This window comes from Vulpes lagopus, chromosome 1 (assembly GCF_018345385.1).
Source record: "Vulpes lagopus strain Blue_001 chromosome 1, ASM1834538v1, whole genome shotgun sequence".
Taxonomy (NCBI): domain Eukaryota; kingdom Metazoa; phylum Chordata; class Mammalia; order Carnivora; family Canidae; genus Vulpes; species Vulpes lagopus.
Genome location: NC_054824.1, coordinates 97,342,356 through 97,360,226, shown reverse-complemented (window position 1 = coordinate 97,360,226; position 17,871 = coordinate 97,342,356). Strand labels below are relative to the sequence as shown.

The 17,871-nt window shown below is 36.4% G+C and overlaps 2 protein-coding genes across 37 annotated transcripts in view; one reads left to right on the top strand and one right to left on the bottom strand.

Moving 5' to 3' along the window:
* TFG (trafficking from ER to golgi regulator) overlaps positions 1-14,300 on the top strand; it is a 29,376-nt gene extending 15,076 nt beyond the window's left edge. Inside the window, exons 5-8 of one of the 4 annotated variants that reach the window (XM_041742476.1) lie at positions 2,752-2,919; positions 6,679-6,807; positions 9,962-10,060; positions 13,482-14,300. In XM_041742476.1, the coding sequence (XP_041598410.1) occupies positions 2,752-2,919; positions 6,679-6,807; positions 9,962-10,060; positions 13,482-13,861 (776 nt within the window). In that variant the 3' untranslated portion in view covers positions 13,862-14,300. Of the gene's footprint in view, positions 1-2,751; positions 2,920-6,678; positions 6,820-9,961; positions 10,061-13,478 lie in introns of all 4 variants that reach the window. The other 3 variants (XM_041742458.1, XM_041742467.1, XM_041742446.1) reach the window with 3 other exon arrangements.
* A 279-nt stretch (positions 14,301-14,579) lies between these two features.
* LOC121482302 (ABI family member 3 binding protein) overlaps positions 14,580-17,871 on the bottom strand; it is a 241,038-nt gene continuing 237,746 nt past the window's right edge. For all 33 annotated transcript variants that reach the window (XM_041740203.1, XM_041740557.1, XM_041740276.1 and 30 more), the window contains 2 exons: positions 16,880-17,002; positions 14,580-15,778 (listed from right to left, as the gene is read on the bottom strand). In XM_041740203.1, coding sequence (XP_041596137.1) covers positions 15,663-15,778; positions 16,880-17,002 — 239 coding nt within the window. In that variant the 3' untranslated portion in view covers positions 14,580-15,662. The remainder of the gene's footprint in view (positions 15,779-16,879; positions 17,003-17,871) is intronic.

The following is a 17,871-nucleotide window of genomic DNA, read 5'->3' as shown; positions in this document are numbered from 1 at the left end:
GAGATTTGTATGTTCAAATGGAAAATTGTAAAGTTTACTTAAACATAGTTTTTAATTATATGTAAAGAAAAGCTTATTTTTTTCACTTTACAGATGATATGTAGTGTGTTTATATTAAGATAAAGTAAGATTTATTGACAAATTTGGAACTGACAAAGTTTTTGGACCAAATATATTTAAAAATGTAGACTGAAGTTTGTGTATTAGGGCTTGAAAGTAGATTTTGAAAAACTGTTTTCCTCAACTTTTAGTATTCTTAGATGTTGCACTTAAAAAACAAACTTGTTTTTGTTTTTGTTTCTTTTTTTACAATTTTTGTTTGCATATAAATTATATGCTTAAAGTTGCATTATGAAATAGTTTTATAGAGTCTGGATGACTGTGTATAAGGGACTTAATAGAAGATGATTTTGTGGGAAAGTGGCATTGTATAATCCTTGCAGCCATTAGATTCTCCTAGATTATATTTTTTGGCTCCATTTAAGTTTTGGAGTTGTTTTTCTTTCTTTAGTTTAAATATAGTGTATATAAAACTGCATTTTCTTTAGTTTTCCTCTTCCTCTCTTCCTTCAGCTATGTGGAATTGTCTTAATGGTAGATTTTTAACAAATATTTGGTGATTAGTTATTTCTAGATCCACTTCTGTATTTCATTTTTTTTTTTTTTTAAAGATTTTATTTATTCCTGAGAGACACAGAGAGAGGGAGAGGCAGAGGCAGAGGGAGAAGCAGGCTCCATGTAGGGAGCCTGATGCGGGACTCGATCCTGGGACTCCGGGATCATGCCCTGGGCCCAAGGCAGACGCTCAACCGCTGAGCCACCCAGGTGTCTCTACTTCTGTATTTCAAAGCATATTAGAGATTTGCTGAAATACTATAATAAGATCTTCCTGACCTTTTCTTGATGAAACTTTTAATATTTCAGTTCAAGGCAAATGGCCTTTTCTGAACCCTATCTCTCCAGACAAAAAGCTCCAACTTTAGTTCCAGAATCTGAAGAAAACTTTTGGCCATTTTGCCAGAGGAATTCATAGATGGCTGACACAACAACATTCGCTTATAATTTCAGAGGGTTTGAGCATCTGTAGAATATTATGTAACTTAGATGAAAATTCAACAAGTGTAGCTGGTACTGTGTAAAAATTACCTATAGTAGCTTATATTCTGCTGTAAGGAATAGAATTATAAGCTTTTACGTTTGGTGAAACAACCTTTCTGTTCACATAAAATAAACCCCCAAAAATGCTACACTAGAAACAGTCTAGACCACAAAATGGTGTTGTCAGCTGTGAGTACTCCTTAGAACAGTGTGGTTTGCCCTCACCTCAAAACATGTGGCTACCTATGTTCGTCAGTGGTCTGCCTCCGCAGTGATTCTTAGGTACTTGCTTTCCTCTCTGAGGAACATGATGTGTAGGCTACCTTGGGCACTGGATCTGTTGCGGTAGCCGGAGCAGCTAGTAGGAGCAGCTAGAAGGCTGGTAGGCATTATTGTGTTTCCTGATGGATTTAGTTTGTGGTAAGTGGAAGGATGCACAGACCATGAAGGAGGGAATAACTTACAAGATTGGTGTGATACACTTTTGGGCTATAGCCTTGGAATTAGGATTAGGAAGGAAATTGGTGAGGAAGATGAGTAACTGGTAGACTTATTTTAAAGGAGTACTTACGGCAGTTTTCTTTCAGAAATAGAGGAAATATTAGTGTAACCAGTGGAATCATAGGAATGAATAAGAGCTGCAAGCCCATGTGTGCTTATATTATACTTAGAGTTTTTCACAAGATAACCTAATAACTGATGTTCATTTATTTGCTTGGTAACAGGAAGAAAATAAAAAATTATTAATTGAGTAGATGGTTAGCAATATTTTTATTTATTTGTTTTGTTTTTAATATCGTTTTGGTTTCAGGTTCCTATTTGTAAAATGTGGGTTATTCTTGAATCCCTTTTCTTTTACAACATAGTGGTACAAATGCCTGTTGAATACCTTAGTATCCTTAGAAGAAAAGCATAGTTTTAAATTGATCATGCTCATGTTTAAAATTTTATTTTTCTATTAAAAAAATTCATTATGGAAAAATGTACAAAAGTAGACATAATACTCTCAATCTTGTGAAACCCCCCCCCAACTAAAGTAATTGTCAGCTCATAGTATCCTGTTATCTAGACTCCCGTACATTTCCACCCCTCTTATTTTGAGCAAATCTCACACACATCATTCCAACTGTAAAGTATTTTAAGGGTGACATAACAAATTAAAAGGATTTGTTTAGTGTATTGGTTGGCTTGAGATTTCCATGTAATTAATGATGAACAAATAGACAAGTAGACGTAAAACATCAATGTTGATATCATAACTTCAGTTAAACTTCTTTATTCTTTTACAAAATGAAACATTAGTCCTCAGTGTATCTGGTAGTAGGATATATATAGATCATGGGGCTCCAAAAAAAGGGGCAAGTGTTTTTCTGTGTTAAGGAGCTTGTATTTCTTTTCCTCATCTAAAATTCTTAGGAAAGGAGGTAGATAATTTTTTTTTTTTAAGGCTGCTTTTTAAAATTTCTTTTTCATTATTTTTTATTCTGATTTTAAAAATTCAAGTGTCAAGAGGAAAGTAAAATTAACAATTATATTCAGAGATACTCTGAACATTTCAAGTATGTACACATATATTTTTCCCTATTTTGTATTTTTTAGGCTTCATTGAGTATAGATAAAATGGAAACAAGTTTTTGTTTATTCCTCTCATAGATACTGTGGATGGTAGGGATGAAAAGCCTGCTGCTTCTGATTCTTCTGGAAAACAATCTACTCAGGTTATGGCAGCAAGTATGTCAGCTTTTGATCCTTTAAAAAACCAAGATGAAATCAATAAAAATGTCATGTCAGCGTTTGGCTTAACAGATGATCAGGTTTCAGGTAAGTTAGTTCCTTCCTCTTATCCTTCATTCCCTTTCTCCTTCCTTCTCCTTCTTTCCTTCTTTAATAGAAGGCTAACAGATACAGTGATGTGCACAAATCTTAGGCGGTCAGTTCAGTAAATTTTTACTTTTGTGTGTATCTATATAAAACACCAAGCAAGATCAAGATCTAGATGATTTCCAGCACCTGGAAAACTTTCTTAGGCATTCTCCCTATCATAGAACCTGCTGTCCTTTAAAGAATAACCAGTTTAGTTTAGGTAAATTCTTTCAAAAGTAGAATTCAGAAAGTTTACTTATTTTTTTAAAATCTGAACCGTTTTATAATCTTATTAAGGATTTGTTGTAGGATTTAAAGTACACTTGATGTCTTCTCTCTTTGGATGTTAAATTGGAGAAATTTAAATTTAAATGTAGGTTTCTGGTTAACTTGCTTTTGTGTAGAAAGTGCTCTTATGGAAATGTTTTTTTTTTTATTTTTTTTATTTTTATTTTTTTTATTTTTATTTTTTTTAAATTTTTTTTTTAATCTTTATTTATTTATGATAGTCACAGAGAGAGAGAGAGAGGCAGAGACACAGGCAGAGGGAGAAGCAGGCTCCATGCACCGGGAGCCCGATGTGGGATTCGATCCCGGGTCTCCAGGATCACGCCCTGGGCCAAAGGCAGGCGCCAAACCGCTGCGCCACCCAGGGATCCCGGAAATGGTTTTAATCTTAAAACAGCACTTATACTAGGATTTATTTTTATTTTTTGACTGTAACTTCTTCAGAATTTTTTCTGCTTTCTTTCTCTTTGGATTTTAATTATACATACAGCTCTAGAATTTTCATTTGATTGTATAGTTTTTTTCTTTTGAGGTTCCTTTGCATTAAGACTGTATTTCCCTGTAACTCATTGATGCATTTTTAATTCTTTAAAAATACAATTTTTTATTTTATTTTATTTTTTTTTTTATTTTTATTTATTTATGATAGTCACAGAGAGAGAGAGAGAGAGGCAGAGGCAGAGACATAGGCAGAGGGAGAAGCAGGCTCCATGCACCGGGAGCCCGATGTGGAATTTGATCCCGGGTCTCCAGGATCGCGCCCTGGGCCAAAGGCAGGCGCCAAACCGCTGCGCCACCCAGGGATCCCAAAAATACAATTTTTTAAAATAAAATATTTATAGTAGCTCTTAATGTTTGCTGCTTCATCCAACATCTGAGCCTGTTTGGAGTCCACTTTCTTTTTCCTGCCTTTTTCTTTGATTGTGGGTCACGTTTTCCTGTTTCTTTGCATATCTGATAATTTTTTATTGAAAACAGGACATTATGGTTAAAGTGGTGACTTGGGATTCTTTTAGGTTCCTTTGAGGGCTTTTTGTTATTGTTGCTCTGGCAGTGAGTTATTTTGTATGGATTCAAACTACTCATTCTTTGTCCCGGTGGAGCATACCAACTAATCTGTCTGCTCAGCCCTTTCAGTTCTTGGTGCGGCTTTTTTTCCTGAGCTCTCTTATGTGTCTACCTCTTAATTTTATGACCAGCTGAGGATTTTGGGCAGAGCTTATACTTGGTTTTTAGGTCTCCCTCTTTTGGTGGCTCTCTTAATCCAGGGATTTTTTTTTTTCCCCTCAAATTTCCAGCTAGTTGGCTAGCCATGAAGCTAGCCATTATGGCTTTCTGCTGTTGGGGTTGCAGAGGTCAGGGCTTGTAATTCTTAGCCACTGTAATTCAATTGGGGGTAAACGTTTCTGGTTTCTGCTTAACATTTGGTTGACTTCCAGTGATTTCAAATAGTTGTTTTCTGCTATTTTGTCCAGGTTTTTAGTGGTTACCCCTTGACCACTTACTTTGCCATTATCAGTAACTGGAAATACAGGATTCAGTCTATTTTCTTTTTCTTTGAGACTTCTATGGGATTATTCACTTAAGAGAATTGTGTGAAATTCTCGAAAGACAAATATTAGTATATGATGTATGTTCTTGGTGAAAGACGACATCACACAAGTGATACATCTGAACTTAGAGCAACTGAAATTTGAGTGAATATGTCTTCTTGTTAAGCAATGGCAGATAGAGGAATAGTTATATATAAGGTCAGGCTTAAAATTTGGATTAGAATATAGTCTATGCCATACCAGAATAACATGATTAATATAGTTCACATTATTTGAAGTAAGAAAAACTGTGCCCATTGAAAATGCCAGGATACTTTGTAGTTATTCATGTCTGCTGTTGGGAAAAGCTTGACTGTAATAGTGAATATGGACATTGGAAGGAGGAATAAAGTATTACAAAGATAGGTTGGCAACATTGACTAATAGGTTACATACAAGAGAGGAAAGAAGGATCAAAGTAATGTACTTTCTTAGGTCAGTAATAGTGTTTTTTGTAGGAAAATGTATGTATTTACGTACACATATGTAAGTATCAGTAACACGAGCACTTAACCCGTTTTACTCTGGTAGCCATCAATTTCTCTGCATTGCCACTCTGAATCCTAGCCTAGGTTCTTGTCAGTGCCTGGACTCTATTGGCCAGCCACACAGTTGCCTAATGAAGTGCTGAGTTCTGGGATGCACCAGTCTAGAGGGTAGAGGTTTGCCATCGGGGAACTTAGCTAAGTAATAGCAAGTCCCTATGTGGAATTTTCTAAATGGCTATCACTCACATAAGCTCTTGTGATATAATCTTATAAATATTTGCTGTAAGCTCTTGTTAGCTCCTGATCCCTACAGTAACCTTAATGAAGTAGAAATTAGTATTTCTCTTGTACAGATGAGGAAACTGAGGCACAGAAAGAGACGAGGTAGTATGTCCAGAGTAACAGAGCTACTAAGTGGCAACACTGGCATTTGAAACTAGGCAGTTTGGCTCCATAGTCCGTGCCTTTAACCACTCCTCTATATTGCCCAACAGAAAGAACTTAAAAGAGTAAATAAACATCTACAGTTGTCCTCAGAGTGTCTTTATTGACTGTCACAGGATCAGAACTGTAGTAGATTCTCACCATTTACTTCTTTGTTCATTATTTTGGACGACTTTGAGAGGTAGTCTTTGTGAGGCAGACAAAAAGAATCAGAAAGGAGCCTGGCCCAAATAGCTTGTGTAATCTAAGAGGAAGATGAGAGCTGTTCAGAAATGAGAAGTTGAAGTTGGTAAGGGTCATAATAAAAGTATACTTCAGAAAAAGTATGAGTGAAGAAGGTTTACTGGAAGTGTGGAGTAATAACTGGATGTAAAGAACATTATATTTAATACATGAAAATGGGACAGGAGGGAACGGTGATAAATGAAATGGAAGGTTAGTTTCAGCTAACAGGGGGCATGCAAGAGGAGGAATTGTGAGAAGTAGTGTTTGGATCCTTGACTACCAAACCAGAGGGTTGAACTTGATTTATGGGCAATGGAGGCCCATTGTAGAATGGAATACTTTTGCTTGACCTACAAAATGATTAGGTAACACGAAGTGGAGGATAGTGGTATTGCAGAGATGGGTTTTGATTTTTGCAGGGAGAGGTTAGTACTTAGGAATATAACACTCTACACTGTATAGGGAAGGATTTCTAGTCATAGCTATGGATTCTTAGGAAGTGTGGAGCAAAGGAAGAAATGAAGTATATACATTCACTGTAAAAGGTTGCATTTGTGGTTATTGCTTGTTCTATAGTACTTTCGGTTTGAGTATCTTTTAACCAAACTTATTAATTGAGCTTGCTGGGGAAGGGAACTTCCCTATATTGGGAACTAAACTGATTTTTCATGATCATTTAGGGCCACCCAGTGCTCCTGCAGAAGACCGTTCAGGGACACCCGACAGCATTGCTTCCTCCTCCTCTGCAGCTCATCCACCAGGAGTTCAGCCACAGCAGCCACCATATACAGGAGCTCAGACACAAGCAGGTCAGAGTGAAGGTAAAATAGAAATAAGAGCACTTATTTGGGGAGGTAAATGTGCAGAGATGTTTATTGCAGCATTGTTGGTGATGCATGGTAAAGAGCTTACATAAGCATTCGTTTTATGAATACAGTTGTAGAAATTTCTGATTTACTGATATGGTATGCTTTTGGGTTAGAAGTCATATATGCTTCTGATTATTGTAAAAAAACAAAACCAAACCTGAAAAAGTGCTTATGTGAATGTAAATACATGACAAAAGGTCAGGAAGGATTCATACCAGTTACCAGTCAGTGGTAACCAGAGGGTCAGTGGTGACTCCCTGAGGTGACACTTCATTTTGCATAATACTTAGGTGCTGTTTTATTTCCTTTTCCCTCCTCTTCTTGCATCTGTATATTATTTTTGTAATTGGAAAGATTTTTAAAATAGAGGTAAAGCATAACTTAAGTGTAGTTTTTTGAAAGATAAATAGCCCTTTAAATTTTTGTGCAGTTAGCAATATGTCTTTTGTGGAAAAAAGTGTATTTTAAATCAAACTTGTCTTTTCTAGGTGAGGTGTCCTTGGATGAGCAATTTAATCTCTCTGGGTTTTACTATTCTCTCATTTAAATTACGAAAATTGGACAAAACTATTGGTATTAAAAGAATATCTCTAGAAATATAACTTGAAGGCTCTGTATTTAAACAGATAAAGGCGTTATTTCCATGGTTGAAGGGGATTGAGAGGCCACAGCAAGCTCAGGAGAGCAGACACCTGAAGTTTACAAACTGAACACCTTCCACTTTAAAACAAACACCAGGTGGTGCTCTAACTATTTGTATAAAGGGGTCAAGTAGGTGGTATGCTGTATTTTCAGCACCAGAAGCAAGTGACTGAGTTTTATCAATCATATTAAAAAAAAAAAAAAAAATTCACAGCCTAAAATGAATGCAGCATTTATATAATAGAATCGTAGTCATCTTGTGGCTCTATATTTAGTCTTCTTGTTGAATGAATGCTAGACAACATAGGGTCTAGCATGTGATAGTTGTCTGATGAGTGGGTAGTTTGGGAAGAATTTCTTACTGCTTCAGCCTCTTCTCAGCCAACTTTAGCTATAGTCTTTACTTTGTACCAAGATACAGTTGCCCTAACTGGAGCAAACTAGAACTGAAGCAGATGTGGGCTGAAACAAGGAGTAAAAGCAGAGTTTTGATGGGATGGGAGTTTAGTGGCTACTTAAATTCCATAAAATGGGCCTTGGAATTGTAAATATTTTTCCTAAGAATTTTATTCTTAATATGTTCTTCAGGTGAACTGACATTGGTGTTTTTTTTAGAAAAAAATTCCATCTTAAGCAGTGTATACTGTTGTAGAATGGCAGTTGGAAAGACAATTGTACCAAATAATGTTTGCTGTTCACTTCTAAAGGAATGGGATTTAATGCTTTCTTAGTGTCTCACATTATTCTATTGGGTTTATTTTAATTGAAAAATTATTTTCAAGTAGGTAAAAATTTGAAAATATAAAAGGATAAATAGTGAAAAATCAAATATTGTCTCTCCTACCTCTGACCCCTAGCAACCAGGTTCCTTTTTCCAGAGGCATCCAGTTAATACTGTCTGATACTTGTTGAATTCTTTAGGATGGCTTTGATTGTGTGCCTTGCTGAAACTCTTTAAGTTTACACTAGAAAAATGGCATAGTTATTAATATGTGACCTCAGTCAGTAGCATTTTGGAGGTGAATCTCTAGATCAATTCTCTCCAGAAGAAATACAGTGGAAGACATAAGTAATTTTTTAATTCATCACATTTAAGAAAGTTTTTACAGTAAAACTAATGTTAATTAGACATTTTGCTTAATCCTGTATCTGGCATATCAACATGTAGTTATCGTTATTAATGTTTGCATTCTATTTTTTGTACTGCACATTAGAAATCTGGGGTGTGACACCAATTTGAAACACTTCAACAACCTAATATGTTATAGTTCAGCTATATTTCTGGTGCTTAGTAGTTGTATGTGGCTAGTGCCTATCATGTTGGATAGCACAGTCTAGGTTAAGATACCAGTTATTTATAGGATGAATTATAGGCTTTTAATGAATACTTTTTCACATATGATGTATAATGAGTCCCTGATATCACCAGTTAGATCAGTTGCTGATTAGAATTTGAATAGAGGGACGCCTGGGTGGCTTAGTGGTTGAGCTCAAGGCATGATCCCAGGTCCAGAGATCGCGTTCCACATCGGGCTTTCTGCAAGGAGCCTGCTTCTCCACTCTTTCTCTGTCTCTGCCTCTTTCTGTGTGTCTCATGAATAAATAAATAAAATCTTAAAAAAAAAGTTTTTAAAAAGTTAAGAAAAAAACAGTTACACTTTAGAATCATTGTTGGCAACAGCCTATTATGTGGAGCCTTAATCTCAGCCTTTTTGATGATACCTAAGCTTATATTTATCTTAAATGAAATAATGTGTACAGAACTTCTTTTAAACTAAAGTTGTAGAGTTTTGTTTGCATCCCAGTAATGGTTCATACTAGCTGTATTGACTTGAGGTAAATTGCTTCATTTTTCTGTATCTGTATAGGGATTGCTAGTAAGCAATCCTTTTTCCCTCCTATGTATTTATTCTGTTCTTTGCTCATTTTTGTATTGTAGAGTTAATCATTCTAATTTCTCAGAATCTATTATCATAATGCTGTACATATTTTTTCCTTTTGATTATATTTCTGGTCACTTCTGTCCTGAAATTTAGTTAGGAAATACAATCTGGGATTAAGGTGGTATCTTCCAAGGTAACAAAGGTTCAAGCCTTTAGAATAAATATGGTGTTTTGGGAGAGATTTAGAAGCTATCAGTTATATTTGTTCCTTTTCTCAGATTTTTACTTCGTGATTTTTGACTTGGTTGATTTTTACTGAACATTAGCAGTACATATCTGTTGTATTTGCTGCTGCTGAGAGTTCTCTGCAGTCAATTCACAGCAGAGCAGCTATGTTTGCTCTGTAGATATTCTTGTACTTAGTAGCATTTAAAGGGGGAACAGACCCATTCTTGTGTCTTGTTACCAAGTGTACTTATGTGTTTGGATGCGGAGAGAATGAGATGTGCCTTAAAAATATTTCTCTCTGCCAAATTAAACCTGCCTCTTTTCCTTGACTTGTTTTTTAGGCCAGATGTACCAGCAGTACCCGCAACAGGCCGGCTATGGTGCTCAGCAGCCCCAGGCGCCGCCTCAGCCGCCACAGCAGTATGGTATTCAGTATTCAGGTGAGCATGTGTGCAGAGGGAGATGACTCACGGATTTTGAGCTATTTCTGTACCCATTAAACTTTAATCCTTTCCTCTGTTAAGGTTTGGTTTATAATACTTACATTGCTATAGGAGGTATTAAGTATTGATTTGTTGGAGGAGATAACATTTATTTTTAAATATTTTGCATAAACATTTTATTGTAAATCAACATTTCAGTCAAGAGTCATAATAGATAATTTTGTATAACTTGTATGAAAGCATTTTTAACACAAGCTATTTCGTACTGATAGGACCTGCTTTTCTCTTAGGTGACTTAGAACTGCAAAAAATGCAAGACTTATTTCCTCCCATTCTATGTCACACATAATTCCAGTGTACTGTAAAAATATTAACATTTTCCTTATACATGAAAAGAGTCTTGGTTAAATAGGAACCAAAATAAGCTGCTTAGGTTTTTAAATATCCCTGAGTATGTAGGAATACTGAAAATAGGCCAAAAAAATCGACTTGTGTCAAATGTAATCCAGGCAGCTTAAGAACGTTGAATATGGTTGTTTTAAATAGGCATCCTGGGTATTTTCTTTTACCTTCTGTCCACTGAAGATTACCCATATTTAAATATGAAATCTCTCTAGTGTAGCTTTGACCGTGATGATTGTAAATCAGGTAATTTTACATTTGTTATGTCAAAAAGTTTATGCTTAACTCTTGCTTTGCATCCAAAGATTTAAGTATCAAAGGTCATATAATTAAAAATAGCTTATCTAAGTTGAATCTTGCCAGAATTCTATTTTACGGAGTTTATATATATAGTTCAACTAGAGCAGGAATTAGCAGGCTGTTACCATGGGCCAAATATGGCATGTCACCTGTTTTTGTGAATTAAGTGTTATTGGAATACATCTACACCCATTCATTGCTGTGCTGTTGCTCTGTAATGGCAGAGCTGAGTAGTTGCAACAGAGACAGTGTGGCCCACAAAACCTAGGATATTTACGCAGAAGCTGTTCACAGAAGTATGTCATGACTCCTGAACTAGACCTTAAAATTCTATCTTTAATTGGAATTTTGACATACTTTAATGCATATAGTGAGTTCTATTTGGATTGTATTTGCTATAGTGTGATTGAACGTGTAGTTGGTAGTTTTTAATTATGGAAAGCAGGTAGGATGAATTTAAGCCTGGATTATGATAATATTAGGGTTATTTTAGGTTTGAGGTTCTTTAAAGTCAGAGTGTTAGAAATTATATAATTTGTAGAAATACTAGATACCAGAGCTAAAAAGACATAGTCATCATTGTAATCCAGGGGATTTACTCCTCTGTGCTTCAGAATCACCTGGAGAGCTTTTCTTTGAAAGTTAAGGTGCCTAAGCCCTACTCCCAGATATTTTGTTTCACTTGGTTAGGAGTGGGACTCAGGCTTGGATACTTTTAAAAGCCATTGCAGGTCATTCTAAAGTGCAGACAAGGTTGGAAATGATTTGTCCTTGTGTTACCCACTTACATTATAAATGAAGCAGTTAGGGCTCAAAGAGGTTTTGACACATGGACACGCAGCTCCTCTGGTAGGGGAGCCCTGTCAGAGCCAGTGTACACTTGACTTTGCTGCTAATTGCTTCTGTCATTCTTTGTTCTCCCACCAGGGCCAATGGTAGCAGGCTTAGCTGCCACAAAAGGCTAGATAAAATTATTTTAGGCTTCGTGGATCATATGATCCCTTGTCCTACACTACTCATTAATTTCCTTAAAAATCACGTAATTTCCATTTCTTGAGATTTTGTTGTTCTTCACCAAAGTTGTTTTTCAAGGGAGAGGGTGGGGCTAGGAGAGAAACCAGACACATAATAGAAGCATTGCCACATTATGATCAAAGACTAACGGGTTGCTAAATGAAGTGGCATTTTAGGCCCATAGCAGTTATTACTCCCTCTGTTGAGAAATAAGTAAAGATCTGGTTGTTCCCAGACTCAGTTAAAAAGCCAGTTAAAATTTCAGTTGCCAGGATGAAAAGGCAGCATTTTTTTGCGCATAGTCTTATGTAGACATTGTTTCAGTATGAATGCTGAGTCCTTCTGTTTCTCCAAAAACTTACAGTAAAAGAAATTAAGCAAATTTTATGTAGGGGATAGAAGCTATATGACATTCAAGATTTTTATCATGAACTGACTTCAGTATTTGGATGCTACCATAAGTAAAATGCCTTGGATACTTGATTTACCTACTAAAAGTTAAGCTTGTTTCTTAATGATTTTATTAGTCAGGGTCTTCATTCGAGTAAAGTTTAGTTTTCAAATCATCATTTTTGTATTTCTGATCCCACTAGTCCTATTAACTTGAATTTGATTGGGAGATGTGGAAATAGTCAACTAAACACTGCTCGGAGACTGTAAATGGTGGTGGTAACATTGGACCATTTTTGACACTGTTGGTTTGGCAGTTTCCCTCTGACCTTTTCCAGTTTTACTCATGGACTATGTCAAAAAGGTTTCTTTCATGAGTAAATTTTGAACCCAGGTTCAAGGTGAGTTCAGAATATACTCCAATTCATTCAATCCTTTTTTTTTTTAAATGCAGGGTTGTACATATTTTAATAATTTTCTTATGTATCTGGTATTTAATGCTGACAGGATTCCAGTCATTGGAGAGGTTTCATTGCAAGTAGCTGCAGGTGTGTTTCATGGTAGAGATAAAAGTTTTTAGTGAAGCAGACTTGTTATTTTAAAAAAATTTACATCCTAGTAAATAATGAATATAGCTATTCATATTGTGGGGCAATATGGTATGCTTTTTATGTGTTATGCTGTTACTCCTAAGTCAAAATGCTGAGTTATAAAGGCAAAACGTCAGATACCAAATCTAAAAGATTTTAAGGATTGTGAAAATGGGTAATGCTTATTCTTAAATGGCTTATTTTTTATAGAGTGAACTTTAAAGCCTCTTATTAGTACAGTAAGATGTATTTGTAGCACCATTGCTTTGTTTAAAAATATTCATTGTCTCAATGTGTTTTTACTTGGTACACTTGTTAAATAGGCCTTCCCTCCACTCCAGGTTAATGACTAGCTTTACGTTAATTCCTGCATTGATCATTTGAGCATCTGTTCTATACTAGGAATTATACTAGAACAGGTATTTGCTCTTAGGGATTATGTAGTATAGAAACGTTTGTAATGAAGAAATAGGTAGTGGTTTCAATTTAGATTAGATGGTTTCAAAAATTGTGTAGAAAAATACCCTTTTTTGATACTCCTTGGTTTTGAAGTAACATGATATGATGGAATATACTACTATACTTGTTATATAAATACTTAGGAATAAGCGTTTAAATTTCTCTTTTTTTTTGTCCAAAGCAGTAAGACTAATTCTCTGGAAAACTTTTCACTGAAAGGAAAGTAAGCTATATATGTACTTTATATTTTGCCTTTTCAGCAGGCTATAGTCAGCAGACTGGACCCCAACAACCTCAGCAGTTCCAGGGATATGGCCAGCAACCAGCTTCCCAAGCACCAGCTCCTGCCTTTGCTGGCCAGCCGCAACAGCTGTCTGCTCAACCACCACAGCAGTACCAGGCGAGCAGTTACCCTCCACAAACTTACACTACCCAAACTTCTCAGCCTGCCAATTACACTGTGCCCCCTGCCTCACAACCTGGAATGGCTCCAAGCCAACCTGGGGCCTATCAACCAAGACCAGGTTTTACTCCACCTCCTGGAAGTACCATGACTCCACCTCCTAGTGGGCCTAACCCTTATGCACGCACCCGCCCTCCCTTTGGTCAGGGCTATACCAAACCTGGACCTGGTTATCGATAAAGAGGCTCAGCTACACTGATGAATGTAGCTGATAGCTCTTAGCCTCCCAAAAGACTCCAATACTACTATTTTAATTTGTATTGAAATTGAGAAATTTAAAAAAGCAGAGCATTTTTTTATGATATCATTGTTGCTGTTAATTAAAAGTATAATTTGCTGGAATACAAAAAGACCAAAATGAAAGTTTTTTTTTCTTCCCTTGCTTAAAAGTGTAGCAGCTGCCTAGTTATTTTGGAACACTACTCTGATGTGTGTAAAGTGATTGACTTTCTAGCTTGCCTTGTCCAGAGGATATTAAAACGCTAGGTTGAAGTTTAGCCATCTTAACTTGGCTTTTTATTAACATGATGTACTAAAATAAATAGATCCCTTTGAGAAGACAACTAGGTATTATGTACAAAATGTAACATTGATAGGTTAATAAAGATAATTGAACCCATTAATGGTCTTGTATATGTTAATGACTAAATTAGATTACATAAGGAAAAACATATTTTCTATTTCAAGAAACCCGGTGCCATTTGAGTTTTGTCCTGACTTTGAAAGAAATGGATTTAATAGTCCTTGGTTTAAAACAATGAAACTTCTTTAAAATAGGTTTCAGAGGAAGATAACATTATATATAAACACAACAGATACCAGGGGGGTTGGGTAGATCCTGAAAAATCTATGATGTCTCTTTTTAGACTTGAATCATTCAGAAATGAAGAACTCAGTCTTAAAAAAACTACATCTCTTTATTGCAGAGTTGATATTTGCTTGAAAAATACAAAACATAGCGTTGATAAAATTGAAGCATGTTGAAGGGTAAGCAGAGGAAAGGTCCTTTCAGAAAGAAAGAGGCCAACAAATGCAGCATTCCCATGTCCCTCCCCAAATGAAGGACTTTTTTAAAGTAAGAGATTTTCATTACATTTTCTGATACATTCACTTCTAGGGGTCTTAGGTATTAAAAAAAAAAAGTACATACTCTAAAATGGTAGGGATGTCATGTGGTATTTTTGTGCTCAGACTTCACATTCAGTCTACGTTCAGCTTCATCAGAATTACATTAACAACAGTAGGAAGACAGCTGCTTAAAGGGATAGTTTGACAAAGTACATTCAGACATGGTAACATGGGTAAAGAAAGAACAAAAATGTTTTGAAGAGATCAGGTATTCGGTATGCAGCTGAAATCAAATTGAATAATTCAAACAATCTTTTCAGTACTTTGCAAAGATTTAAGGACATGTATGTCAGCACGAGTGCTTAACTATTGAAATGCTTCAGGAAAGCCATTTGGCTAGTGCTAAAAATTTGAAGTTTAAATAAGTGTGAATATTAGGACCTCCCCCCCCCCCCCCCCCCAGATACAAATGCTGAAGATGATTTGATCTAATAAGTTAAACCAAGTTGAGATTTGTGGAATTAACTCACCAGGAAGAAGCATACACTTTAATAAAAGTATTTTTTTAAGTATATTAGTTTTTGATGTTAAATTTGTTATAAAAGTATCTCAAAACATCATTACAACAGTGCGATAAATAATATACAAATGATCTCTTAAAATACCATGAATTAGGGAGCCAGCTTCCCTAAAAATGTTACTGTTAATGTCAATATCTTGTTTTCTTAAAATGATTTTGTAAAACCTGATAAATATTCTCAGCAATATTTCTAATAAACATCTACTATTGCTATTAAACTTTAATACACAGTAAACATAACAGCTTTAAATGAATGTGACCAATACTATAGTGTTTCCAATTACTTCTTTGCCACGGTAAAACAGAAGGCACTTTTGATCATGATTGCAGCATCTACCATTTTCCAGGAATTGTGGTCCCACACTCATACCACTGGACGTAATTGATTTGGGTGTGACCACCTATTTCTCCAAATTGGACAGGTTCCTGACGAACTGCTCTGAAATAGCCTAAGGAGGAAAATAATTTCATTTTAATAGCTGCTATATTTTTGCCCTCACCATTCACATATTGAAGGGTGTCCTCGAAGGGCTGAATGTTACTCTAGGTGACATGGTCGTATTTTAGAAAAGGGATAGCAACAGAAAGCCTGGTGTCTTCCCTGAGGTGGAAATGGCTGGCCAGACCTGAGGGGCACCTGAAACTCCTCTGACCTCTGCCTTAACAAGGTGGGATGAGCTGGTTGGTAGTGTCTGAGAGACAGGGCTGAAAAGGGGCAGGAGCCCGAGGGCTTTCATGTTTTGAGTGTCAGTGACCATGTTCAGTAAAAAGAAGGGGGTAGTTCAACGAACGATAAGTTGCTAAAAATTACACTTCGGTGAAATCTTCCTTCAAGGACTCTACAAATGTTGCTGCGAGTGTAAAATGTCATGGCGGTATCACACTTCATAGCGTGTTTTATATCCGATTCCTGAGCAGTTTCAGTTTCCTGTTAATAGGTTCACCGGTAAAAACACCAGCCATGGTAAAAGAGGACTTAAATGCCATTGAACGAAATGTGTGGCTGAATCAATGAGTCAAATAATTTAGAAACTTCTTAGTGATTGCTGAGTAATACGGACATTTAATTTACTCTCCCTCCTGCCCTGCCTGGATAAGGATTAAACTTTCAGTCTTTTAAATCCTCGCTTAGTGCTAATACGGTTATTCATTACTCACCAGAATCGTTCAATTTTAATTATATTTATATGGCAAATAATAAGAGTATAGAAAAAAATGCCCGTGTGCTCTATAAGGTAATACGGGAATGATTTACGGTTGGGAAACACTCCTCCTCTATAGCTGTTTCTGCAAACTGTTCTTGAAGTAGAATGTCTTTATAGATATCTGGGGGTAATTTCCTTTAGCTCTAAGGAACAGAGTCTTAAGGACTGGGAGGAGAGTTGAGAGACTTCTGTTAAGATCCTAATGTGAAAGTCTTTTTCTAGTCGGATAAAAAGAGCAGTAATACTCTAGAATTATTTTTAAAGCAACTGCTTTCCTCAGCTTGAACTCTCTTTTTGTTAATTTGTAAAATCCTCTTGGCTGAGAAGGAGGCTCAGGAAACATACCTTCTTTGGTGGGTAACTGGTCAGAGCTGAGTTGCTGTCCTGTGCGACCATCTAAAAACGAGTCCACAAACTGGCAGTGATCTTCTCCGTGGCCTCTCTGATCGCCTATGTTATAAAATTTTCCTAGGGAACCAGAAATTAAAAGGATCATGAAGTGTTACTATCTCTGATTTTACTCTTGCCTCTCCGCCCCCCCCTTCCCAGAGATCAGTCATCTTTTAAAAATGCAGTTCAAAGAATATTGCTCCTCTTCAAAAATCTCTCCCGCAGTCTCCTATTATATTCAAAGGAAAACCCCAAATCCTTACCTGGTTACAAAGCTCCACATGATTTTGTGCCTGCCTGCCCGCCCTTCCCCTTGCTAAGTAGGCATGTTCTGGCCAATGCCTTTGCCTCTCTCTTCCCTCTACCTCTAGTGCTTCATCCCTAGATTTTTGCAGGGGTGGTTCCTTCTCACAGTTCTCAGCACAAATCTTAGCATTTCAGAGAGGCCGTTCTAACTAAAGAAGCTTCCGCTCAGCCATTTTCTCTCACCCTTTCTAATTTTTCTTCAAAGCACTACATGGAATCTTTATTTACATATTTGTTGACTGTCCCTGCTAAGTTAGGAGCTGCAAGAAAGCAGCTCCCAAGCAGGAAGAGGTTTTATGTATTGCTTTGTCCTCAGCACCTAGAAAACCTCTGGACAAAGCAGCTATTTGTTGAATGATCACATGTCTACCTGTTCATGTTGGGGCTAGCCTTGTTTAAAATTTTTTTTTCTGTATGAATACAGAGGAGAAAAATAACAGTGCCACTGAGTCTACAGCAAGGAGTTAGCACCCTTTCGGTACCGTGTTTTGATCTGGTCTTAGAGAAACTCAAAATCTTAAATATACCCTATTCCCTCCATGATTACTGTTACATACACTCATTGTCAGTAGACTCTGTCCTTGGTGGCTGCAGCAAAATTGAGCTTCCATGTGGCAAGTGCCTTTACATTCAGGTTTGCC